Source organism: Schistocerca americana, chromosome 3 (assembly GCF_021461395.2).
Source record: "Schistocerca americana isolate TAMUIC-IGC-003095 chromosome 3, iqSchAmer2.1, whole genome shotgun sequence".
Taxonomy (NCBI): Eukaryota; Metazoa; Arthropoda; class Insecta; order Orthoptera; family Acrididae; genus Schistocerca; species Schistocerca americana.
Genome location: NC_060121.1, coordinates 751,116,352 through 751,142,503, shown reverse-complemented (window position 1 = coordinate 751,142,503; position 26,152 = coordinate 751,116,352). Strand labels below are relative to the sequence as shown.

The 26,152-nt window shown below is 40.5% G+C and overlaps 1 protein-coding gene across 1 annotated transcript in view; it reads left to right on the top strand.

Annotated features, from left to right (window-relative positions):
- The first annotated feature begins 6,008 nt into the window (after positions 1-6,008).
- The window catches only part of LOC124606637 (uracil-DNA glycosylase-like), a 54,854-nt gene continuing 34,710 nt past the window's right edge, over positions 6,009-26,152 (top strand). Inside the window, exons 1-3 of the mRNA XM_047138632.1 lie at positions 6,009-6,464; positions 6,563-6,713; positions 17,893-17,935. Of these exons, the coding sequence (XP_046994588.1) occupies positions 6,174-6,464; positions 6,563-6,713; positions 17,893-17,935 (485 nt within the window). The 5' untranslated portion in view covers positions 6,009-6,173. The remainder of the gene's footprint in view (positions 6,465-6,562; positions 6,714-17,892; positions 17,936-26,152) is intronic.

Sequence of the window (26,152 nt, the reverse complement as noted above, 5' to 3'; positions counted from 1 at the left end):
CCACAACAATTTGGCCCCTGTCTCTGAGAGGTAGATATCAGAAGTCATCGTCTTGGAACTAATCAAGTACTATCTACCAATGTGAGCTAACATCCTACATCTGACTATCGTCCCCCCCCCCCCCCCCCCCCCGCCTCGACAGTGAAACTTAACTTAACGAGCACCTCCCATAACGCGCAATTCGCACAACGAGCAAAGCAAATTGTAAAAGAATAACTCGAACGATGTTTCGCATAACAACCGACGAGGGTTTAGTGTGACGTCACCAGCCGTTCCCGCACGGTAGGGGAGACGTTCAACAGTATGAACACCTTTCACTGCCGGCAACGACACATGAACAATGTCTTTAGTACGCACTTCAATCTGGGTTTAGCGCTTTTTCTGCTACTAACTTAGTGAAGCTTGTGATCAGACATTTTTCTAAACTTATGTTCACGCATTTTTTTTTTGTGTGTGTGTGCAAATTTTAATTATTTTCATAGAAATGTCCCTCAAAGATAAAGCTGCAAGAAGACGACCGTAAGAGAGAGAAAATTACCTTAGAAATGATACGTAAAATCACTGAAAATCGCGAACAGAATGTGAGTGTTGCTGATTTGGCACACACATACATCCTCAAGAACAAGGACAAGATTAATGAGACAGATGCTTCAAAGGGAGTGACAAGACCATCTAAACAATAGTTTCATGTTCTGTACGATGTCGAAAGGTTGCTCCTTATATGGGTAAATGAAAAACAATTGCTAGCCAACACTATTATCGAGAACGTTATTTGTGAAAATGCGAGAATGATCTTCGCTGACAACATTAAGAAGACGCTAGGATCATCAATGGCCGAAGAAGTGTTTAAGGGAAGCCATAGATGGTTCGAGAAGTTTAAGTGAAGAACCGGCATCCACAGAGTTGTGAAGTGCGGGAAATCACCCAGCTCCAACACAAAGGCAGCAAAGAACTTCATCAGCAACTTCAAGATGCACAAAGATTCTGAGGGTTATCGGCCACAAAAGGATTTTATTTGTGACAAGATGGATCTATTCTGAAAACAGCAGAGGAGACTGCATTGCCTGGTCCAAAGCCAATGAAAGACCAGGTCACAATACTATTCTTTACTAATGCAAGCAGCAATTTGAAAATGAAACCGCTACTTGTTTACCATTCAGAAATTCCACAAGCCTTCAGGAAGTGTAAATTCCAGAAGAGCAGGTTAAATGTGATGTGGAGGTCCAACAACAGGGCTTGGGTGACACATGATCCTTTTTATGATTGGATCAATGAAGTGTTTGGTCCTTTGGTGAAATAATCTTTGCTTGATATGAATCTGCCACTCCATGTCTTCCTTGTTATGAACAACGATTCTACCCATTCTCCAGGCCTTCAAGACTACCTCCTTGAAGAATTTCAATTCATCAATATCCAATTTCTGCCTCCCCCCACCACTCCATTACTCCAGCCTATGGACCAGCAGAATATTTCTAAGTTTAAGAAGCTCACACTAAAACACTCTTCGACCATTTCTTTGAGTTGACTGAAACTATCAATCTCACTCTCAGAGAGTTTTGGAAATAACACGTCAACATTGTATCCTGTATCCAGATGATCGAAAAGGTGTGGGAAGTGGTTACCAAGAGAACTCTCACTTCTTCTTGAAAGAAGCAGAAGTGGCTGGAGGGTGTTGCTGAATGTGAATCTGAGGCAATGTAGTCAGTACATGTGGAGACTATAATCAATGAGATTGTGTCTTCAGCCAAATGAATGGGACTAGAAGTGGATAACAATTATATTGATGAGGTTGTGGAAAATCACAGTCAAGAAATGACCACTGAAGAGCTTGTGGAGTAGCAGTGCGTTTCACAGCAGGAAGTTGTGGAGAGGACTTCTTCAGAAGAGGTGGAGAAGGCAGTAACAGCAAAGCAGCGATCTTCTGGTGCAATAAGACAGATGCTGAAAGCATGGGAATCCATTACATTGCACACTGAAAATCATCCCCCCAATAAAGCAGCGATTATGTGCACTGCAAATTTATTTTTTGCCAAGAGTTGAAGTGTTGTCAGAAACAAATGACTACATATAACTTCCTAGTAAAAAAGAATTAGTTATGTATCATGAGTAACAAAGCACATAATACTGTATGTATAATTTTCTTTGAATGACTTTTATACTTATAATACAAATACTTCATAATATACTTTATACTTTACGATATACTTTATAACATATGACTCATACTTTTTTGCATGGAATGCGCTATCGTACTCTTCATTAATTTATATCAGATAAATTTATTTGCTTAAAGAGTGCTTCGCACTATGAGTAAGATTCTGGAAGGAGTTATGCTCGCTATGCATGTATTCATAAATTAGTCTGAAGTACAACAATCACTCAAACACATTCATCATCAGTATAAAGTTCCAAAGTTCATGGAAGCACTAACTTACCTTACACCAGCTGTAAAATGCATGAAAAAACTGGAAAGCAAAAAAAGTGATGTTCTGACAATATTTCAAATGGATTAAAAATAAAATGTCTTTCTTAAAATAAAATTTTGTTCTGGGTTTCCTTTACAAGTCAGTGTCAGTGTTAATTTTTGCCTCTTTTTCGATAGCAAAAATAGCTTGATTTGTTAAACCCAAAGTGGTCATTGTAGATACTCAATAATTTTTTATCAGCGTCAATGTACAAAGGATTCTCTCACAACTGACATTGCTTGTGGCAGCTATGAGGATTACCTCAGCATTATAACTATATTAGGTAATGCCCCTTCAAGTTTGGACTCAAAAATAAACTTTAGTAAATGCAGTGGGCTGGAACAATAAGTTGTTTCTTACAGTCTGTTGTAGCTATGAAAGCCTGTAGATGCACCCACTTAAGTGTAACTTTACATCGATGTGCAGATGTAGAAAAGAAAGCATAAGAACGTACCAATTTGCCAAAGAATTCACTGAATTCGCATTCTCCGAGGCCCTTGCAAGCAAACCAGATTTAGCGAGTGATGTGAGCAGGACATAAATTTGGCATTTGTATTGATTTTACTTGTAGCTGCATACCTATTTGTGTTCGAGCCATTATTGCCGTAGTATCGTAAACTTGTCCACTAAAATTCGCGATATCGAATCTATCAGCATTGAACTTATGTAGTATCATCTCACTAATACCAATGACTCCCTTGCTTTTCGTTTCAGTGACAGATTCTGCTAGTCCTATTTCCCCATTTTTCAGTCATCGCACATTGTAATATTCAGTTTGTTTTGCCTTTATGGGAAGTACTGTAGAGTCTCTTGGCATTTTTAACCTGACCTATAATTTTTTCCCTGAAATTTTATAAACTCTTTTTGAATTTCTGGTGACATATAAGTAAATTAAGTGTTTTTAGTCCATTTTCATACTTGCCAAATGTCCTCAGAGAACCGGATATTACTTCGCTAATAGATGCACCAGGTCCTAAACGTTGTCTCTATTGACACTGGTGTCATTTTGCCTGTGGTCACATGACACCAAATTTTGTTTTACCAGAAATCATACATTCTGGTTAGAATTTCATACATTTTTGTCCTATAGTGTTTTGCCCTTACTTATCAGTAGTTTGTACGTTTTTATATTCTGTTTCCAGCTCCAACCATTGACAAAAAATTTGGTTGTGTGTAGCACTTGATTCGTAGTTGGCACTTTGTTTCCAGTTTGTATTTCCGATAGCACAGTGCTGTTCATCCACAGTAGGCTATCCTCGAAGCGTTGCCACTTCTTATGACACCAGCTTCTGTTGTGTGCCCTCTAGATGGTCAACAATATTGAATGTTTCCCAGATGGACAATAATATTGTCTTCCTAGGAGTGAGATTGAGAGGCTGTGTAAGAGTACCGAGAACTTCAAAACCTTTGGAAGTATATCGTGTTGCCTGGAAGTATTGTGCCATCTGTGAGCTCAAATGCCACACAGAGCAAGGAGTTTAGGTTTGCTGTTGCGTGGAAAATAAGGTCAAAACAAGATGAAAGAGCGTTATTATTACAGTGCACTGAAATTTATAAATCATTGCTGGCACTGTGTGATGTTAGGTCAGTGGAGTACAAAAACAGAAGTGTTAAGAATGTAGTAGTAGTTTAATTCATCTATAGATCTCTTTTACAAGGATGCTGGATACCTTTTGGTACTACAATTGAAGAATGGCAAAAATAAAGAAATTAACATATACAGACATTTACAGACTCACAGGTCTAGTAAGATAAGAATGGGTATGCAGACAGTTGTGGTGTTATAGTAGGAACAATTCTGGCATTTAATGAAGTAATTTAGGGAAACCACAGAGAACCTAAATTAGGATGGGTGGATGAAGATTGGAGCTGCTGCCCTTCTGAATACAAGGCCACTGTGCTTAAAACAGTGCTATCTTACTCGGTTTATACTGTTTTACAAATAAGCTATTTAATAATGAAAGAGGCTAATGCTACACTGTAAATTCATTTCCCACTCCTAGTTATTGCACATACTATACACACTGTACACACATTGCTTCATAACACTACACACCGTTAGCTGATGTCAGAACCATTTTGTGCATCTCAACTTTCACATCGCAGCATGAGAAAGTGAGTCAGTATCAGTCTACAAAGAGCTAGATGTTGAGCTGAAAGAGAGCGTTGCATAGCCCTGACAGTAAGTATCTCCTGAAAAGGAAAAAGGAAGAAAAAAATATTGTTTGATATTATTGTGTGGAATGTTTTACGTTTTCTTCTTATTATTGTTTGTTTGTGTTACCTTTTTTACTAATCCTCTTATCCGCATTATCTGAGTACTCCCTCAATGTATGGAGTGTATTGCTCAGCAGGCGCTTTTTAACTGCGTTTTTAAATAAGTTTGTTTTAGCAATGTTTTTAATCTCCTTTAATATTTCACTGTACAGTTTTATTCCTTGATAGAATATGCTATTTTGTTTTTCCTGTTTATTCTTTCTTGGTAAATATAAGTTCAGTTTAGATTTCGTTCCATGGTCATGGGTGGAACTATTTGTGCTGTAATTATCAGTGTTATTTTAGATTGTGCAATTTATACTAAACGTAGAATGAGATTTTCACTCTGCAGCGGAGTGTGCGCTGATATGAAACTTCCTGGCAGATGAAAACTGTGTGCTGGACCGAGACTCGAACTCGGGATCTTTGCCTTTTGCGAGCAAGTGCTCTACCAACTGAGCTACCCGAGCACGACTCACGCCCTGTCCTCACAGCTGAGCTTTACTTCTGCCAGCTGCCTAAACGTACTGACACAGTGCAGTTAAAATCCACACTGTTTTGCACAAATATCTACATTGAGCTCGACTAATAGTTTTCGTTGTTATTCTCATGGTCCTCTTGAAACTGAATTTCATGGAATTTGTTTTCTTTACGCTCAGTGAATCTCTATTGCATCCTCACCAATTGTAAGCTGCCTTGAGGATTTTGTTTGCTTTGATAAATCGTATGATTTATCGCCAGAAAATCCAGAGAATGGCCATGAAGAAAGATTTTTTAAATTCATAGTTATGGATAAAAGTACATGTAGAAATTTGTCTCTATGTATACATTACTTACCCGAATATAGTCCCTTAGCGCATTTTTTATTGTATGACACGTTTCCACAACTAAACCTATGTCTCAAATATTGTAAGGTGAAACTCCACTTGTAAATTTCAAGTCTTTGAATGAATTGGCAGTAACAAGGTATCGTCGCGCAGTGGATAAGAACGTTGGACCATATGTACACATAAATTTATGAGGTTGTTTTTTCGTTCAATCTCAATTCTCTCAACGAGTGTTCGTGAGTGACTTTTGATGCTCCTTGAACCAATTTTTTACCTACCTTTTTTCTGCTTGTAACAAAGTAGAGCAATTATCACAGCAGCAGCATTTTTATCGTCCACAATTCCGAAAGACAGTAATATTACGCAATGTTTTTGAATTTTGACCTTCCAGGGGCCGCATTACAGTCGACTGTGGGCCTTCCCTCATGCATTGTGACTGGCACAAATGGCGATCGTGTGTGGCGTGCAAGTTTTCAGCTCCTCTGGAAACTAACCCAAGTCACGCAACAGTTGTTTATGCTTGTGTTTGCGCGGGTAACTTGGAACGCGTCAAATGTATTGTGACCTTAGTATGCCATTTTAGTGCGCTTGTGCCTTTGTTCTGTGGAGTTCGGAAAAAGTCAGGATGCCGGCGCAGAGGAGTATTCTGAATTTCGTTAAACCGGTTCAGATCAAAAGGCCACTATCATCTCTTTCAGAAAATGAGACACAAACGCTGAAGAAATTTAAAGGGAGCACAAATGAAGGCGTAGAATCGAAAACGGAGTCGCCCACCTCTTCACCCCGAGAGTGGCCGAACGCTGTGATTGCAAAAATTAAGCTTACCAGTAAGAGGTGCCCTGCGCTACATCATAGTATTGGTGTCTCTTGGTTCAAGGCCCTGGAATCGGAATTTAAAAGTCCGTATTTTGAGAAGGTATAAAGTGTGTGTGGGGGGGGGGTACTTTATTTCTTCCAGTAGGCCATTGGAAATAATGAGAAGGAAACTAATTTTAAGCCATTTTTCCTTTGCAGCTTAGCGAATTCCTGGAACAGGAGCGTGGGAAAAGCCGAATTTTCCCCCCAGAGGATAAGGTATGGACATGGACGCAAATGTGCTCCATTAAAGATGTGAAAGTTGTAATCCTTGGACAGGATCCGTATCACAACCCTGGGCAAGCGCATGGCAAGTGTTACAACAATTTTTAATATTACGTGATGTAAAGTTAGCAACAATAGCCAGGCAGTTATACTTAACACAGAGAATTTTTGCTTGGATTCGCATTAAAATTTTTTTGTTTTCATTAATATTTATTTTTGTTGTGTTGATTAGATGTAGTTTTTAAATTTATGGGAAATTTCTAGATCGTTTATTACAAACGAAGGTCCTCCAAAGTGCATTTGAGCTCTTTTTCAATATGCATCTGTTGACCCATATTGTTATGGCATGGGTTACTTGTCCGATGATGATTGCACTAAACAGTGTTGAAGTTTGTTTCTGGTTTGCAACCTCTGTTGATATCCGTTTCATTCTGTACACAAGTGTGAATCAGCTCACGGCACTATCTCTCATTACCCATTAGGCTAACGTTGTTTCAGTAATGCTCACCCCTTACTGTTTCTGATTAAGTTTGCGGATTTACAAATCAACAACATAATGGAAACTTTGAGAATATCATGGAGAGAACAATGGATAAAATTCAGATGTTAGTACTTAAATAAAATATGTTATTACCATCCAATATTCCAAGCAAATATAGATTGTTGCATCAGCAGCAGCAGTAGTAGTAGTAGCAGCAGCTTTATTCATCTGTGGATCTATCTTTGCAAGGGTATAGGACATGTCAAAATATTTACAAATTTAGATCAATTTAAAAAAAGCTAATTTGTATACACCTATATTTAGCTACAGACTTCTAGTTGGAGACAATAATTAGATTAACTCCTCATATTTTTTTTTTTTTTTTTTTTACAAATAGCATACTAAGTAATCTAATGCTACATTGTTCACTCATATTTCACTATGTCACTGCACACACTATACACACATTGTTTCATAACACACACACTGGTGATCTCTGCGCCATTTTCTGTACTGCAACTTCCCATTTGTTATCCTGGAAAACTTGAGTCAGCATCCCTCCATACAGAGAGAGATGTTGAGCACAGAAAGAGGACGAGGTGATAGTATTGTGCTATGCATGTCTTGGGAGGTAAGTATTTCTAGAAAGGAAAAAAAAGGGAAAAAACATAAAGTGAAGGTTTTATGTGGAATGTTGGACATTTCATAATCATTATTATTATTTATTTGTATAACATTTTTTATCAAACCCCTACGCTATTTTAGCTAAGTAATCCTTCATTGTATAAATTGTATTGCATAACAGGTACTTTTTAGCTGCTTTTTCAAATAAGTGTATTTTGGTAATTTCTTTAATCTCTTTTGGTAATTGTACAGTTTTATTCCTTGGTAGAAAATGCTGTTTCGAGTTTTATGTTTATTTTTCGTGGTAAATGTAAGCCGAGTCTATCTCTTTTTGCGTGGCCATGGACACAGCTGTTTGTGAAGTAATTACTAATGCTATTTTTGATGTGTACAACTGACTGGTAAATGTATTCACATGGAGCAGTTAAAATCCCAAGTGTCCTGAACAGATCTTTACAATGAGCTTGACTTGTATTTTTGGTTATTATTCTTATGGTTCTTTTCTGAAGTTTGAATATTGTGTTCATATTTTGTGCATTTGTCCCCCAAAAAAGAATGCCATAGCTAAGAACTGAGTGTACATATGAATAATACGTAACTAAAAGACACTCCATGATACACACTGATTGGATTCTAAGGGCATAACATGCTGATGACATTCTGTTTGCAAGTACCTTTGTGTGGTTACACCACTTCAACTGCGAATCAATATTCATTCCTAGAAATTTTGCATTTGTCACACAGTCTATAGAGGTGTCGTCTACATTCAATTTAACATTGTCAATTTTTTTCTCTTCAAACTGATATTCATGACATTAGTTTCCTGTATGGTCAATGTCACTTTATTACTTATTGACCAATCATAAACTTCCTTGAGAGTTTCATTTGCTTTCTTGGCAAGGAGTTCTCATGTTTTCTCAGTGACTATAATATTTCTGTCATCAGCGAAGAGGAATTTTTCACCATGAGTAACACTACTGGGAAAGTCATTGATGTATATTCAGCAACAGTATTGGTCCTAATACCCGTGTATTAATGTATTTTGGTTCTGATAAGTGTTGTACTAAATGTTTAGATGTATTTGAAGTATGTGTTATCTCTACTCTTTGTACCCTATCTGTTAGGTATGATTGAAACCAGTCATTAGCCACCCCTCTTATTTATTCCTAATGCTTCAATTTATTTAGTAGAATCTTGTGGTCGACTGTATCAAACGCCTTAGAAAGATCCAAAAATATGCCTGTGACACACACATCTTTATCAAGAGCATCAAGTACAACTTTTGTGAATTCTACTACGGCTGCCTCCGTATTTTTGCCACTTCGGAAACCAAACTGTGATTTGCTTAAAAGATTGTATTTATTCAGGTAATTCATTAATCTGGGTATCATTATTGCTTCTGTTATTTTTGAGAATGCTGACAGCAGGGAAATAGGATTAGATTCCACCCGTTGGCTTTAACCCGTGGCATATGGCTGTTGTTGTGTGTGACATCACGATGGCATGAAGTTTGTGAGAGTGGTGTTTGTAGGTGTCATTTTGATGTAATCGGTGGTGCTCTGTGGTAGTGTGTTGTGTGTTAGGTGATGTTTTTGGTTTAGATTGCGTGTGTGGCATGTTTATAGGTGATATATTGTTGTGGTCGGTGGTTCTATCTGGTGGTGTGTTTATGGGTAGCATGTTATGTGGCATATGGGGTTCATTTGTGTTGTAGCATTGCACGTATGTGTTGTCGGTGGTGGCTGTGCGTTCAGCGGAATATTTTTCAGTGAGTTAACGATTTTGGTTTTGTTATGTCGACATTATTGTAGGTTTTTTTTTCCCTGTTCGTTGTGTGCGAATTTTGCTAAATTGCGTTGTTTATGTCTTATGGTAGGTAGGGGTATGACTGACAAGGTCAACAGTTTTCGGTTGTCAGCGATAATAAAATTTCTTCAGCTATTCGGCCTGTTACCTGAAGTCGTGAAGTGTTCAGCGTGTCATGAAGAAATGAGGCTTACTTAAATTTTGGCATCTCGGACCAGGGTTGGCTGTATGTGGAGATGTCGTAAGGTCACAGGAAGTATTAGATTCTAATTTTGATTTTCTTGGTCTTTTTTGTTTTAATAATAATAATATTAGTAGGATTAAGTGTGGTGGTGGTGAAAGTTTTGAGATTTATAGTGTGGTATCGGTAGTTGCTGTCGACCTATATAGGTCGAGGGAAGTGTTGGATTCCAATTTTGTTTTGTTGTGTTTTTTTGAGGTAGTGACGATTGTGGATGTGGTTGTAGTTTAGGGTTTTATGATTTGGTATCGGTAGTTTCTGTTGACCTATGTAGGTCAAGGGAAGTGTTCGGTTCCAGTGGATATTGTTTCTAGTTGATTTTGGGAAGGTTGTGGTTGTTCCATTTTATCGTTTTTGTCATTTGGTTTAGTGGTGTGTGTTTATTTTTAGTTTGTTCCCACCCAAGAACCCCCAATTGCCCCCACTTGTCCCGTTAGTTTCATTATATTTTTGGAGGATTATATGTTTGATGGTATTCCGATCTATTTTTGTGTTTTGTTGTCATGTTTATGTAATGACGTCATAGTTGCGATATGGGAGTTGTTGTGAATGGTCGTTACTGCCATATTTGTGACGTCATTGGTCAAAGCAGGCGGGTGGAATCGGACGTTTTCGTTAATTTCCAGTAATGTTGTATGTCTTCTGTATTACCTTTCTTAAGCAAAGGCAAAACTCTTGCCTGTTTTAACTGCTCTGGAAATGTCCCTGATGTGAAGGATTCATTTATTATATTTTTTATGGGGCCTTGTATAATCCCTAAGCATTATTTCAGTACACACATTGGTACTTCATCTCAGCATACTGACTTTTTATTTTTTAGTTTTTGAATTGTTTCACGGACTTCGTTCTCTGTGGTTGGAACTAATATCATTGTATTTAGTGCAACATTATTTACGTGTGTTATATTTGTTCGGGGGGATTTTAGCTGTAACTGCTCTGCAATACTTGAAAAATGCTCATTTACATAGTTTGCTAAGTGCTGTGGATCATTTATTATTTTATCCCCCTCCCTTAGCAGTATGTTATTCTGCGTTTGTTTGCCTCTCCCCGTTTCCTTTTTTTATAACATCCCAGGCTGCTTTGCTTTTATTCCCTGCATTATTTATAATTCTGTCATTAAATGACTTATTTTTGCAGCAATCAGCATCTTCCTGTAGATATAATGGCATCCATCCATCCTTGAGGGATGATGGTGTAGCATGCTTGGTTTAGAGTCTGCAGCGTCTGCTGTGGCTAAAAAGTCCCACTCGAGAGTGGCAGTCCCTACTGCAGTTTGGACATGTGAAATTTGAGGGACTTCGAACAGAAGCCGCTCTGTCTCTTCGCTTTGTCCTCTTCCTGATTTGTTCCTGTGTGCGTTCATCCTCTGACAGCTTGACGCCGTTGCGCACAGTTACTCGCCATTTGACACGGTTATCTGCAATGCTTTCCCAGCAACTTGGATTGATGCTGGTCTTGGTCAGGTCTCTCTTGCAGACATCCTTGAAACGAAGATGCGGTCGTCCCACTGGCCTCACACCTTTCTGAAGTTCGCCGTACAGCAGCTGTTTTGGTATTCGTTCAGGATCCATGCGCCTGACATGTCCCAACCATCTTAGATGTTGATGACTCAGGAGTGCAAACAAAGATGCTGGTTGTGCTTACACGATGAAAGACTTCGGTGTTGGGTACTCTATCTCTTCAAGAGATCTGAAGGATCTTCCGGAGACAGCGGAGATGGAAACTGTTGAGTCGAGATTCATGCCTAGAAAGAGTTGTCCATGTCTCACAGCTATAGAGAAGGGTGCTTATAACACAAGCGTTGTAGACTTTTAATTTAGTTTTTGTGGTAAGCAGTCCGTTGTTCCATACTCTGTTTTTCAATCTAGCCATGACAGATGATACCTTTGCGATTCTGTTAGTAAGTTCAGTGTCCATGGACAAGTTGCTACCTATTGTAGATCCCAAGTAGGTAAAGTCATCAACTATCTGGAGAGGATTGCCATCAATGCTAATGGATGGAAGGTTGGTAGTGCTCTGCGCCATGATCTTAGTCTTTTGAAGGCTGATGAGTAGACCAAACTTTTCACAGGCATTTGATAATTTGTTGATTATATATTGCAGCTCATCTTCTGTGTTCGCTACTAGAGCTGCATCGTCTGCATATAACAACTCACGGATAACAATTGTATTTACTTTGGTCTTGGCCTTGAGGCAAGCAATGTTGAAAAGATTTCCATCAGACCTCGTATGTAGGTACACTCCCTCCTCACAGTCTTCAAAGGCAAATCTGAGCAGTAGGGAAAAGAAAATCCCAAATAATGTAGGAGCTAACACACACCCCTGTTTCACACCGCTATTAACAGGGAATGCTTCTGATGTTTTACCGTTGAAGCAAATTGTTGCTTGTGTTTTCTCGTGGAAAGAGACAATTATCTGTAGTAGTTAAGTGGACATCCAATCTTCTGCAACAGTTTGAAAAGCCCATTTCTGCTCACTAAATCAAACGCTTTAACAAGGCCAATGAAAGCAGTATAAAGTGGCCTCTGCTGCTCACGACATTTCTCTTGTAGCTGTCTTAAGGAGAAGATCATATCTACGGTTGATCGGCCGGGCCTGAAGCCACACTGAGATTCTGGGTAGATTCTGGAAGCTAAGATCTGTAATCACATTAGGATGACTCTTGCATAAGCTTTCCCGGCTACACTTAGTAATGAAATGCCTCGGTAATTGTTACAGTCACTTCTGTTCCCTTTCTGTTTATATAGAGTAACTATCCTCGACTTCTGCATACTCATCGGAACATAACCTTCTTCCCAGCTGGTTGTGATAAGTGAATATAAATGTTTGAGAAGAACAGACTTGTTATACTTAATAACCTCTGCAGGGATCCCATCTTCACCTGTGGCCTTTCCGTTAGCAAGAGAATCTATTTCTCTACTAAGTTCTTCCATAGTAGGCATTGCATCTAGTTCTTCCATAACTGGCATTTGTTTGATGGCGTCACATGCATCCTTGCTAACTTCATTCTCGGCTCCATACAACTCGACGTAGTGTTCAACCCAGCGTTCCATTTGTTTGCCTTCATCAGTAATGACTTCACCCGTCTTGGACTTCAGAGGAGCTGTTTTTCTGACAGTTTGTCCAATTGCTTTCTTAATACCATCGTACATTGCCTTAACATTCCCAGAGTCGGCCGCTTTCTGTATACCTGCACATAAATTCAGCCAGTAGTTATTTGCGCATCCCCTGGATGTTTGCTGTGCCCTGTTCTTTGCTTTTCATAGGTCATCTCGAGTTCTTTCATGACTGGTTCCATTTCTTCCAAATTTTGCTCGTACCAGTCCTTATTTCTTTTTCCTTTTATTCCATAGGCCAATACTGCTGAGTTGTAGATTGCACCCGAGAGTTTTGCCCATTTCTTATCAACATTTCTTTCTGCTTGCACGTTTCCTGGGAAAGCACTTTCAAAATTACTGGCAAAATCCTGCTTTCTTTGTGTGTCGTGAACATGATCTGTGTTGATACAGGGATGACCTCTCGGTTTAGCGTGGTGACATTTCTTAGGAGTGAGCCTCAATGTGCACGCCACTAGGGTGTGGTCTGTGTTGCAATCAGCACTATGATAACTTCGTGTCAGTAGCACATTTTTGAGACCAGTACACCTAGCTATGACTAAGTCAAGTTGATGCCAGTGATGAGAGTGCGGGTGTCTCCAAGACACCTTGTGCTGATCCTTAAGCTGGAAATATGTGTTTGTGATACAGAGTCCATAAAAGCAGCAAACTTCAAGCAGTCTCTGGCCATTTTCATTCATTTTTCCCACCCCATGATGTCCCAGGCAATTCGGCCATATGTCATTATCTGATCCAACTCTAACATTAAAGTCCCCTAGAATATACAGTGTCTCGGTGCTAGGTACCTTGGCTATTCTGTCACTGAGTAAGTCATAAAACAGATCCTTCTCTTCCATGCTGGATGATAAGGTAGGAGCGTACACATTTAGGATGTTGACAGTGCCACTTGAGGAGCATATTTTCAAATCAATAATTCGCTCTGTTCCACTGAATGGTGGCACAGTGCAGTCCAGGAGGGCGTTTTTAACAGCAAATCCTACGCCATGAAGTCTTGGCTCGTCTTGAGACTTCCCCTGCCAGAAGAATGTGCAATTATCCTCCCTGATAGAGCCCGCATCTGGAAGCCGCGTCTCCTGCAGTCCCGTGACGTCTACATTCAAATGATGGAGCTCTCTGTCAATTACGGCAGTCTTACGGATGAAATCGACCTGTTGGGCATCGTCGATGTACCTTGGACACATGGTCCTAACATTCCAGGTGGCAATACGAAATAGTGATTTCTTTATTATTTCATTTTTGTTGTTGGTAGGTGTACTATATCAACCCGCTTGTCGAAGATTACTTCTAAGCTTCACACACCCCGTGAAGCAGGCGGATAGTGGCGGGACAGCACCTTATTGGCTGGGGGCTGCCCAGCTTGAGGCGGGCGGTAGCTGTCCAATGAGATGCAATGATCTCTCCCACCGTCGGAAGTGGCCCCTGGCACTCGAGTCTTACACCAATCAGACAGAGCTTATAACCAGTAACTGTCTCTTCCCGTGTTGTGCCGAAGTCCTTGGATGTCGCTGAAGTGTCCTCTCCAGGATGCGACAAGCCTGAGCGATAAATATGAAGACACGTGAGTTGCCCAATCATCACAGTCTCCCTCTCGACCCAAATGATAATATCCAGAGGAAAGGCAAGCCAATACGTCTGGTTTCACTTTGGTTGCAGGAGCTGCCGAAAGGGGATGTAGTACGCCTTCCAACTGTCTTTGGGGCCCCAGTCCAGATTTTCTTTCAGGGTTTTCTCCCTTAGCCTTCATCCCTCCTCGAGACCAACCACAAGGCAATGGTGTGTTAAGGTAATTAGAGAAAGAAAAGGAATGGTTACTGAGGAGAGGGTAGGGAATAGGATATAAGACGGGTCATTGTGAGGCACACTTTGTCTGGCTCCTCTGCTGAGACCTGCCCGGCTAGGTTGGACCTGCCAGTAGCTACGCTACCGCTGATATAGCTCTCAGCTTCCTTGGAGCACACAAACTCTCCCGCCCACACGGACAGTGCTACGATAAGGCGGTGCCTCATGGGAGAGCTTCCTATAGATATACAACAGGTATTCGACCATGTGTGGCCTGAGATCCACCCCCTATACTTTCATGAATCAGCTGTACCAATCTTCCCTTCCCAGTCCTGTTTAGGTGTAGGCCATGCCTAGTGAAGCCACATCTGTTGATAGACCTGACGGGCACCAGAGAAACACGAGCAAAGGTGGCTGTCCTCGGAGCCATTCCTAACCCCACATTGATTCGCTTCACAGCTCCATCAATGTGTGGTTGATCATGACACCGGAACAGCTCAACAAAGTGTACATTGGTGCCATGAGTCAGGGAAGCTATCTTGTCCAGGTCACCACCTATTTCATATGCCCCATTCCTGTCCAAACTGTTTCCCACCCCACCCACTATCACTGCATGGCCCTCTTTTGTGAAATCCTTACATATATACCCTGCATTTGGCTTGAAGGTACTGGTGGCCTGGTATGCTGCCCCTAAACTTTCCTGTAACTGAGGGCGTACTCCTCGCCCATGGCTACTACCTAGCAACAGCACTTTCTTCTTCCTAACGCTTTGTACATTCCTAGGTGGCTTGGCCTCAGTTGAAGTGTGCTGCACATTTCCTGCTCCTTGTTCTACCTGAGGCTCTTCTCCACTTAATTCTGGCAGTGGTAGATACCTGTTGTGGTGTTGTTGATAAAACTGTCAGATCACATTCTTTCTTCCTATCCTCCTACCAGCTGCCAGTTCCCAACCACCCTCCTCCCCCCCTATCTCCCTTGGTACTTAAGAGTTCCTTCCTTGCTTCCTCCAAGTGTGCCTGAAGGACGCAGATTTTCCTTTCCTGTTCCCCAATCAAAATGTTCCTACTGCATACTCTGCAGTTCCAGGAGAGAGCCTCCTCTGTTGTCCCAACATTCTCCCTGGGGTGTGTGGTTGGGGGGGGGTGGGGAGGGGGGGGGAGAGACAGAGAGAGAGAGAGAGAGAGAGAGAGAGAGAGAGTGGGTGGATTGGTGGAATATAGGGCTTGTGTAGTGCTGTAATGGGAACAGTGAAGGGGCTAGATGGCTAACGAAGGTTGAGGCCGGAAAGGTTACAGGAACAGAGGATATATTACAAGCAGAATTCCCACTTGCACAATTCAGAAAAGCTGCTGTTGGTGGGAAGGATCCAGACGGCACAGGCTGTGAAGCAGCCCTTGAAATGAAGAACATAGTGTTGGGTGGTGTGCTCAGCAACTGGGTGGTCCAGCTGTTATCCATAATTTGTCGGCAAACATTCAAGTGGACAGACAGTTTATTGGTTGTCATGCCCACATAGAATGCAGCACATTGGTTGCAGCTTGGCTAGGCTGTATGGAAAGGAGTTTTTGGTATGGAATGCATTGCAGCTGTTGAATTCAAGGTATTGCTGGTGGTTGGTAGGTTTGATATGGACGGAGGTACTGTCATAGCCATCATTGAGGTGGAGGTCTTCATTAGTAATTGCCCTTACCCATTGAGCTCCTTCCCTGTTCACATTCCAGCAATACACAGCCCTCTGTTCCACCAACACACCCACGGTCATTTTATTCTCTCCTTTTCTGCTACCCAAACCCTCCCGCCCAAGCCCTCCATTTAACCTCCCAACTGTGCACCTAGCTGTTCTACCTTCTCTCCATTTGTCCGTGTATGCTCCCACAAGCAGTGCTTTACCATCCCCCCACCCCTACTCTGGAATCCCTCTCCCTCCCTGTCCCAGCCTTCTCCACATCTCCACCACCCAGTTTCTTCTCCCATCATGGACTGCTGCCTCGTAGTCTGGCCTCAGTAGCCAGAGACTGAAGTCATGTGTGTCAGCTGCTTTCGTGTGCAGGTGCGTGAGTGAGTGAGCGCGCAGATATGTTCTCTACTTTCGATGATGAAGGCCTTGTTAGCTGTAAGCTCACTTTGACTCTTTTTGTTGTGCCTATCTATGACTCAGCTTCTCTGCTATATGGTGAGTAGCAACTATCCTATTCACGTATTTTAAATTGTGTTTATAATTCAATTTTTGTACATAGCGTGTGGCTTGATGGTAGAGTTAATGTCAGATTACAAAACCAAGGATCCTGGGTTCAATCTTTTGTTGGTTCAAGGATTTCTTACCACTTGTTGTTTCTTTCACCTCTGGCAATGATCAGTCCATGAAAAAGACAAAAAATAAATGCCAAGCTGCACAACCATTTCATCGCCATTAAACTATAGGCCTCAAACAACTGCATGAATAATTCATGTCCAAGATTGAAGGAAGGCAAGGGCAGACAACCCTCAGTTGGAGAATGTTTAGGAAGTAACTGTAGTGTTGAAACTAATCTCTGTTGTAGGCAGCCTTCCCCCACCCCCCTCCCAGACTTGGTGATCTGTGACCTTCAACCAACCTGGAAGCAGGCACATCTTATGAAGAAAAGAAAGTTATGCAGACTAGGCATTAATGGCAACATGACAAGATCATTAGTGGTAGAACGCTGTCACTGAAAGGAAAGGAAGTCAACTTTCAAAAGGAACTTTCCTGGCACATGCCTTAAGTGGGTCAAGAAAACATATGTGGGGACAGCTGTATGGAAATTTCAACTGTTGTCCTCTCAACTGACGTCTTGTACCTTAACCCCTGTGTCACATTGAGAAAATCTAAGATCATTTCATGTAGCAGTAAGATGTGATGGAATGGATAAATATATTACTTACTTACTGCGTTGGCCACACAAACAGCAGTCGGTCTGTGGCCTTTGGGCAAATATATTGCGCACATTAATTTGTTGACTCATTTGAAAATTTGAAACATTTTCTTACTAAAAAAACTTATTAGGTCAGTAATTTTAAGCCTTTCTAATTTGTTATTTGTGTCTCTGTCTGTCTGAACCATTTTCTTCATTCAGAATATCTCAATGTCAAACCTATAGTAGTCTTGTTAAGTGCAATAGCTGCTTCCACAATTTAAAAAAACTATGCAGAACAGTGATAATTTAATTGTACTGACACAATTTATTTTGTTTGCTTTTAGGACTGTGTTTTAGTGTACCTCGTGGGGTACCACCTCCACCCAGGTATGTAACAGTAAAGTTTACAGTTTTGTGGTGTTAAGAAAAGAGCCAATGCCATTCTGAAAACTTTTCCCATACTAAAAGTCGGGCGGCATGTCATTTTCATGTAGCCAAAGTATGAATAGTTTCAGGTAATAAACTAAGCGATAGTCATATAGTTCTGATTATCACCTTGGGAAAAAAGGTTACATACTTCATCACACCACTAGAGGAGCTCAAACAAAACAAAATCATTATTTTTATATGGGCGTGCAAGATATTGTGGCACAGGCAGTTAAGTGAGTACCAGGACTGCAGACATTTACCTACCAGTAAACAAAACATTGAGTACATCACTTTATTTTTTCGAGAGGAATTAAAACATTGATTATGTCTTGTACAACTGAATAAACAGGCATTTAGTTTTTTTTTACTGTGAAATGGAAAGCTTTTCACATCAATAGTTTATCTGTTGTTGTGTTTAGGTTGGTACATGAGTGTTGAATGCAAATTAATTCTACCAAAGTGAGCAAATTCAACATTTATGTCGTAGATCTACATACATTCTCTGCAAGCCACCGTACAGTGCTTGGTGGAAGGTACCGTATACCACTGCTAGTTGTGTCCTTTCCTGTCCCATGGGCAGTAGAACGAGGAAAAACGATCATCCATATGCCTCTGAATGAGCTCTAATTTCTCATATCTTATCTTTGTGGTCTTTATGCGAAATGTTTGCTGGCGGCAGTAGAATCGTTCTACATTCAGCTTCAAATGTCAATTCTCAAAATTTTCTCAATAGTATTTCTCGAAAAGTAAATCACCTTTCCTCTATTGATTCCCATTTGAGTTCCTGAATCATCTCAGTAATACTTAAATGTTGCCTGAACCTATGGTAACAAATCTAGGAGCTCGCCTCTGAATTGCTTAAATGTCTGCGTTTAATGTGACCAAGTGCATGTTCCAAATACTCAAGAGTAGGTCACAGTAGCATCCTATATGTGGTCTCCTTTGCAGATGAACCACACTTTCCTAAAATTCTCCCAATGAACCAAAGTTGACCATTTGCCTTCCCCATCACAATTCTCATTTCATTTCATATTGTTTTGCATCGTTAAGTCCAGATATTTAGACGACATGATTGTGTCAAACAGGACTCTGCTAATGCTGCATTTGAATGTTAAGGGTTTGTTTTACCTAATCATCTGCATTGTTGTTGTGGTGGTCTTCAGTCCAGGCCCTGGTTTGATGCAGCTCTCCATGCTACTCTATCCTGTGCAAGCTTCATCTCCCGGTACCTACTGCAACCTACATCCTTCTGAATCTGTTTAGTGTATTCATCTCTTGATCTCCCTCCATGATTTTTACCCGCCACACTGCCCTCCAATACTAAATTGGTGATCCCTTGATGCCTCAGAATATGCCCTACCTGGTCAAGTTGTGCCTCAAATGTCTCCAATTCTGTTCAATACCACCTAATTAGTTATGCGATCTACCCATCTAATCTTCAGCATTCTTCTGTAACACCACATTTCATAAGCTTCTATTCTCTTCTTGTCTAAACTATTTATCGTCCACATTTCACTTCCATACATGGCTACACTCCATACAAATACTTTCAGAAACGACTTCCTGACACTTAAATCTATACTCAATGTTAACAGATTTCTCTTCTTCAGAAACGCTTTCTGTGCCATTGCCAGTCTATATTTTCGATCCTTGGTACTTCGAGCATCATCAGTTACTTTGCTCCCCAAATAGCAAAACTCATTTATTACTTTAAACGTCTCATTTCCTAATCTAATTCCCTCAGCATTGCCCTACTTAATTCAACTACATTCCATTATCCTCGTTTTGCTTTTGTTGATGTTCATCTTATATCCTCCTTTCAGGACACTGTCCATTCGGTTCAACTGCTCTTCCAAGTCATTTGCTGTCTCTGACAGAATTACAACGTCATCAGCGAACCTCAAAGTTTTTATTCTTCTCCATGGATTTTAATTCCTACTCCGAATTTTTCTTTTGTTTCCTGTACTGCTTGCTCGATATACACATTGAATAACATCGGGGATAGGCTACAACCTGGTGTCACTCCCTTCCCAACCACTGCTTCCCTTTCATGCCCTTTGACTCTTATAACTGCCATCTGGTTTCTGTAGAAATTGTAAATAGCGTTTTGTTCCCTGTATTTTACCCCTGCCACCTTCAGAATTTGAAAGAGAGTATTCTAGTCAACATTGTCAAAAGCTTTCTCTAAGTCTGTCTTTCCTTAATCTATTTTCTAACAAGGGAACCTCCCCATCGCACCCCCCACAGATTTAGTTATAAGTTGGCACAGTGGATAGGCCTTGAAAAACTGAACACAGATCAATCGAGAAAACAGGAAGAAGTTGTCTGGAGCTATGAAAAAAATTAGCAAAATATACAAACTGAGTAGTCCATGCGCAAGATAGGCAACATCAAGGATAGTGTGAGCTCAGGAGCGCCGTGGTGTCGTAGTTAGCGTAAGTAGCTAAGGAACGAGAGGTCCTTGGTTCAAGTCTTCCCTCGAGTGAAAAGTTTAAATTTTTATTTCAGACAATTATTATCTGTCCGTCCGTCTGATGCGAGGTAACTGTGCCATAGTATGGGGACCTAAACAAACATCGAAACACACGTCAATCAACTACAGCGCACGGAAGAGAGAGTATTCCTGCTAACGAGGCTCCATGGCTGGCGGTTGACTGTTTGCTACTTTGGACGAGAGTACATTAAATACGTGAGATGTATTCCGTGGGCAGTATGAATCCAGTAGATGTAGCTTGCGACTTCAATAACAAGGTCAATGAATATTTTCCAAACTGTAAGGAATTGGAAAGTACATTAAGGGATCGAATAATTGTCGAACATTTGTATGATTCTTTCCTACATTTGTTGATAAACAGTATGTGTGGTGATGACGATACCGTGCTGGTTGCTGCGGGACTGTATGTACCAGATGATGAGATTGTTGACGATCCTTACGAAGAACACGTAGAGAAAATACTGCGACTTCAATCTGATGGTATTCCTTTGGGTTACATGAAGGAAATGCTCCAATACAGGTTACTGTCCAAACCAATTAAAAGACGCAAATATAGATTATGGATTGAAGTAACAAATAAATTTAAGGAATTTAAAAGGATGGAGGAAGAAAGCACAATTAAATATTGCAAAGAAGTTGTGGAACCCGAAGACAGAAATTCAGTGATCTAGAAAACAATGTATACCGACAATTTATTAAAGCCAGAAATGAATTAAGTGCAGTGCATGATACAGACCTACAGATTTGGGGATTGCATTACACTAAACAAATTGTCCTGGACTTCAAGCTTCATCTCATTGGCTTGTCATGTTCAAAAGAAAATACAAAATTACAAGCAGGAAGATTACGAAATATGTAAGCAAGAACTACGCGAATAAACTGGAAGAACTTTTAGTGTGTTCCAAGACGTTTGTTACAGAAACTAACGTCAGATTCCAACAGTATGAAGACACACATATTATCAACACAGATCAGTCCGGTTTTAACTATGAAATTAAATTGACCTGCACGTTATAGTTTGTTGGAGAAGGTGACACGGAATGTACTGTAGACCAGCTGCATGCCACTTTACATAGTTATACCATACAATATGCTCTGAACAAAGCAGGATTTCTTTTACTTACATTTTATTTATGTTTGCAGGAAAAAAATGGTGTATTTGGACCGCAAGTTCAGCAACAGGTGAATTGGGTACTTGCGCAAATGCCGAATGTCATTGTGAATTGCAGTGCATCAGGAAAAATGGAGAAAAGACTAGTGAAAGACTCCTTACACGGACAAAGATTTTGCCTTACTCCTGGACCGCTATACAGGACAGAAGGATCAGGCATTGTACAATTTTAGTGTGGGAGTAGACATGATTACCATCCTCCAGGTTGTACACCTCCTGTGCAACTGTTAGATGTGTTTGGTTTTCGGCAAGTGAAATACTTTGTGAAAAGATTGTATGATTTTGCGAAGCTGCACAGGTACACATTTAGTATTGTTGACGTGATCATGTGTCAGTTATCAAAGTTCAGGCACTCACACATAATCAACTTCACTCTCCAAAATTCCAGGACATGTTCAGATTTGCTTGGACATATGCAGGATTTGACGGTCTACACACGGAAAAATTTGAAAACGTTAACATATGTTTCGACAGAGCACAGGGAAAACTGTGCGACTGTGAAACTGTTGCATTCATTTGTTGCAGTTTATGTGACAAACTTCTATGTTTTCATCACTTTTTTGAGAGTGATTATCACACCCACAAGAAAACCTAAATCGGGCAAGGTAGAAGAATCTTTTTACCCACTCGCCAAGTGTACAAGTTAGGTGGGTCGACAAAATATTCCTGTCATGTGACGCACATTCTGTCACCAGTGTCGTATAGAATATATCAGACGTGTTTTCCTGTGGAGGAATCGGTTGACCTATGACCTTGCGATCAAATGTTTTCGGTTCCCATTGGAGAGGCACCTTCTTTCGTCTACTAATCGCATGGTTTTGCGGTGCGGTTGCTGAATACAGACACTAAACTTATTACAGTGAACAGAGATGTTATTGAACAAACGGACAGATCATAACTTTGCAAAAATAAAGAAAGTAAACTTTTCACTCGAGGGAAGACTTGAACCAAGGACCTCTCGTACCGCAGCTGCTCACGCTAACCACGAGACTACGGCGCTCCTGAGCTCACACTATCCTTGATGTTGATTATCTTGCGCATGGACTACTCAGTTTGTATATTTTGCTTATTTTTTTCATAGTTCCACACAATTTCTTCCTGTTTTCTTGATTGATCTGTGTTCAGTTTTTCAAGGCCTATCCACTATGCCAACTTATAACTAAATCTGAGGGGGGGGGGGGGGTGATGGGGAGGTTCCCTTGTAAGATAAGTTGTAGGGTCAGTATTGCCTCACGTGTTACAACATTTCTACGGAATCCAAACTGATCTACCCCCAGGTCGGCTCCTACCAGTTTTTCCATTCATCTGTAAAGAAGTCATGTTAGAATTTTGCAGCCATGGCTTATTAAACTGATAGTTTGGTAATTTTCACATCTGTCAACACCTGCTTTCTTTGGGATTGGAATTATATTCTTCTTGATGTCTGAGGGTATTTCGCCTTTCACGTACATCTCACCCACTAGATGGTACGAGTTTTGTTAGGCCTGGCTCTCCCAAGGCTGTCGGTAGTTCTAATGGAACGTAGTCTACTCCCAGGGCCTTGTTTTGACTTAGGTCCTTCAGTGCTTTGTCAAACTCTTGACACAGTATCATATCTCCTATTTCATCTTCATCTACATCCTCTTCCATTTCCATAATATTTTCCTCAGGTACATTGCCCTTGTATAGTCTCTCTATATACTCCTCCCGTCTTCGCTTAGAACTGGGTTTCCGTCAGAGCTCTTGATATTCATACAAGTGGTTCTCTTTTCTCCAAAGGTGTGTGTTTTTTTTTTTTTTTAGGCAGTATATATCTTACCCCTAGTGATATATGCCTCTACATCCTTACATTTGTTCTCTAGCCATTAGTTAAATTCAATCTCTCTTCTGTTATCCAACGATTTCGAGCAGCCCTTGTCTTTTTACCTACTTGATCCTCTGTTATCTTCACTATTTCATCTCTCAAAGCTACCCATTCTTCTGCTACTTTATTTCTTTCCCCCGTTCTTGTCAATCGTTCCTTAATGCTCTCTGCGAAGCTCTCTACAACCTCTGGTTCTTTCAGTTTATCCAGGTCCCATCTCCTCAAATTCCCACCTTTTTGCAGTTTCTTCAGTTTTAATCTACAGTTCATAACCAATAGATTGTGGTCAGAGTCCACATCTGCCCCTGGAAATGACTTAAAATACTGAATCTCTGTCTCACCATTATATAATCTGTCTGAGACCTTCCAGTATCTCCATGCTTCTTCCATGTATACAACCTTCTTTTATGATTCTTGATCCAAGTGTTAGCTATGATTAAGTTATGCTCTGTGCATAATTCTACCAGGTGGCTTCCTCTTTCATTCCTTACTCCCATTCCATATTCACCTACTACGTTTCCTTCTCTTCCTTTTCCTACTATCGAGTTCCAGTCATCCATGACTATTAAATTTTCGTCTCCCTTCACTATCTGAATAATTTCTTTTATCTCATCATACATTTCATCAATCTCTTTGTCATCTGTGGAGTTAGTTGGCATAGAAACTTGTACTACTGTGGTAGGTGTGGGCTTGGTATCTATCTTGGCCACAATAATGTGTTCACTATGCTGTTTGTAGTAGCTTACCCACATTCCTATTTTCCTATTAATTATTAAACCTACTCCTGCATTACCCCTATTTGATTTTGTATTTATAATCCCGTATTCACCTGACCAGAAGTCTTGTTCTTTGTATCCCACCTGGAAGGCGGTGCGTGGGTCTGCTCCTGAAAACTGAAAGGTTGGCAGAATGAAGGAAGTGAGTAGGAGCAGGAACAGGTAATACAAGTCGGTACTGCAGGAAAGTAAAAGTGGTTTACTGGTGCTTGAATATATATAGGGCATAAATAACTTTGTAATGATGAACAAGCCTTAAACCCGTCTTAAGTAGAGTGAAGTATATGAAGTGAAGCTGAAGTGAAGTGTCCCAGCCGTCTGCTCTTGATCAAATGTGCAGAATCTAGAGCGGAGCTTGTAGAGCTCTCCCGTCCCGGCTATGGTGCACTGTCGTCAGTATCTGTCTTAGTGCCAAGCTAGCAGAGCGCACCTACGTTGAAGCGTCGTAGCTATCGATACCACATTGTTCCTCCTGCCACCAAACTTCCCTACTTCCTACTATATCTAACTTTAACCTATCTATTTCCCTTTTGAAATTTTTAACCTACCTGCCCAATTAAGGGACTGACATTCCACGCTCTGATCCGTAGAACGCCAGTTTTCTTTCTCCTGATAACGACGTCCTCCTGAGTAGTTCCCACCTGGAGATCCGATTGGGGGGAATATTTTACCCAAGAGGACGCCATCATCATTTAACCATACAGTAAAGCTGCATGCCATTGGGTCATTTCGTGTCAGTTCAACCAGGGGCTCCAGCTCATAGTCCCAGATTTGACTGTAATTCAGTACACTAACATGTGTGGAACACTCGTGTGCAAAGTATTAGTTAGTTCCAGAATTATGGCTTGTGAAAGAAGGTGGTGTGACCCGGAAATTGCAACCCGCATCTGGCAATCTATCTTCAGACCCAACTTCAGGTCTTAATAACTTTGGAACTATTCCACACAGTCCAGTGAAATTTTTACAACCCAGTAACATCCATTTAGAGAACACATGCCATGAATCAAAACACCAACAACACATTTCTGAGGGAAAATAAAAAATTCCAAAATGTGATTAAAAAAATGTAATACGTTAAAATGTACATATTGTAGGTGCCCTCTATGCCAAATATAATTCACTCAAAAAGGGTATACGTTTTTTTTTTGTGGTAAGCTTAATGTGGCCTAAACACACACAGAACTCATCATGCCCATATTAGTCACACAAACAGAGTTACATGCACACAAAAATACAAAAATTTGAAAAATTACCTCAAAAACATGGATTTTCGAAGTGTGGTTGCACAAAAGCGACAAGTGGTATCAAAGCCAAATTTCACACACTGCATAAGTAGACCATAATGATATATATCTCACAATTTCAGCATGTTATTGCAAGACGTTTGTGTACAATGGAAGTTTACAGATGTATTTGGTGATGTGGCCATTGTTCCACAACACAATTTTGTAAAAACTGGTCTGCCTCTTCTTATCCTCTCCCACAACTGTTTAATCGCTAAGCAACAACATATAGACAGATTAACACAACCTATCATTAATGTTTACTGCACCTTAACTGCTAAAAACCAGTCGATTGTGCTTCGAACAGAAGTTCTCCCACACTTTAGCTCCTGTACTCTGTACATTGAGTGGCAAATTATACTTTCTTCCTGACACTGTAGGAACTGGAACTGTCATAAGAATATGTTCAAAAGGAATCCAACACCTGTCCGCCAAACGTGGCCAATGAAATGATCTTGCTGGTCTTGCTGGTGCCATGAAGTTCACAAATACAGCACCTTCTGCTTCACAGCACTCTGCAACACGTCCTAAGTACCATTTGTCATCATAAACAGCAATAACATAGTAACCTGGTTGTATGTTGCTGCTTTTGCTTCTGAATCCTGAGA